General features: G+C 30.3%; 1 protein-coding gene across 1 annotated transcript in view; it reads left to right on the forward strand.

Moving 5' to 3' along the window:
* The first annotated feature begins 1,316 nt into the window (after window positions 1–1,316).
* The window catches only part of LOC21386201, a 2,723-nt gene continuing 2,540 nt past the window's right edge, over window positions 1,317–1,499 (forward strand). Inside the window, exon 1 of the mRNA XM_024172370.1 lies at window positions 1,317–1,475. Within this exon, the coding sequence (XP_024028138.1) occupies window positions 1,407–1,475 (69 nt within the window). The 5' untranslated portion in view covers window positions 1,317–1,406. The remainder of the gene's footprint in view (window positions 1,476–1,499) is intronic.

The following is a 1,499-nucleotide window of genomic DNA, read 5'->3' on the forward strand; positions in this document are numbered from 1 at the left end:
CACCGAGAGCTTCAATGGCCGGAGGTGTTTTTTCTCGTTCCGTTCATTTCAATTCCGCATTGATCTAATTGCCATTTAGGATCCTTATGAGCACGTTTAGATCATTTAGAAATTCTAACATTGTAAGCGAGTTTTTTCGTAGGTACATGAAGCCTAATATTCATGCGGAAAGAAACTTCTTTTATGCTTTAAAATGATATTTAGTGTTGGAACATGATAAATCGAATTCAATACTAAGATGAAAAGTAAATGTTATGTGCTATTATTTGTGGCAATGGAATTCATATATGTAGGACACATGATAGGGACGGCCATTACATTTCCCTGAAGTTGGGTGTACGGGATTATGTGTGTTAATACTTGTATGGTTGCAAAAGAAGATATATTGTTTATATTGTTTTGTCTCTGTTGCATGAACGTTATGGAAACAAATCTTTCATAACGAGGATATAATTGTCTTTAAGGCCCCGTTCACTTCACCAATTCGAGTTTAGAATTCGAGTTTTGCTACAGTAAAAAACTCTCACAAACAATCACATCTAACTTTTTTGTTACAGTAAAAAGTTCTCACATAAAATCACATCTCAACTCGAATTACAAACTCGAATCAGCAAAGTGAACGGGCAAATATATATATATGACAGTAGATATTTTTATAAATAAACAAAAAAGTAAGCATTTTTTAAAATAAGGTATTCATAGTCGGCATTTATGTAAATAGCGAATAGCCCGTTGATAAATAACCTCAAAAAATCTAGAGCATGAAAATGTCAAAATTTTTAAAGGGAAATTATGTTGGGTGGCCTTTTTTAACCACTAAATTTCATAAATAGCCGAATTTTTATTTTATTTTATGAGAATGATCGTTTTGTTTACATGAGTCAATCAGTGATTGACATATAGACCACAATAAATTAGTGACTGACCTACAATTAATTATAATTGATTGATTCATTATTAATTTATTAATAATTTATCATTAATAAATACATAATTTATTAATTGAAATTGATTAATTATTAGTTGATTTTGATTAATTATTAATTAATATTGATTAATAATAAAGAATAATCAAATCAATCAGTGATAAATTAGAGTTAATCACGATTGACCGTTAAGTCAATCAATAATTAACTACTGAACTAATTAATAATTGACCACTAAATTAATAAAAATGACTATTTTTATAATTTTATAAAACTTCAACTATTTATAAAAAAATATGGTAAAAAAAAATCATTTGTGCCGAAATCTTATTTCTAAAAAAGAAACAAAATGAGAGAGAGGGGGAAGAATTACATGGAGGGCGGCAAAGGGAGTAAAAAGGATTGGGAATTTGGAGGGAAACACAACCAATCTCATTCATTTCTCTCACCTTCTGTCTTTCTTTCTCTATCTCTCTCTCAATGGCTCAAATTGAAACCCTAGGCATACTTCAGGACATCGAATCCCTCGTCTCTGATCGGCTTCAAGTGGTACCAATCTCTCTCTCTCTCTCT

This window comes from Morus notabilis, unplaced genomic scaffold (genome assembly GCF_000414095.1).
Source record: "Morus notabilis unplaced genomic scaffold, ASM41409v2 Scaffold1855, whole genome shotgun sequence".
NCBI lineage: Eukaryota > Viridiplantae > Streptophyta > Magnoliopsida > Rosales > Moraceae > Morus > Morus notabilis.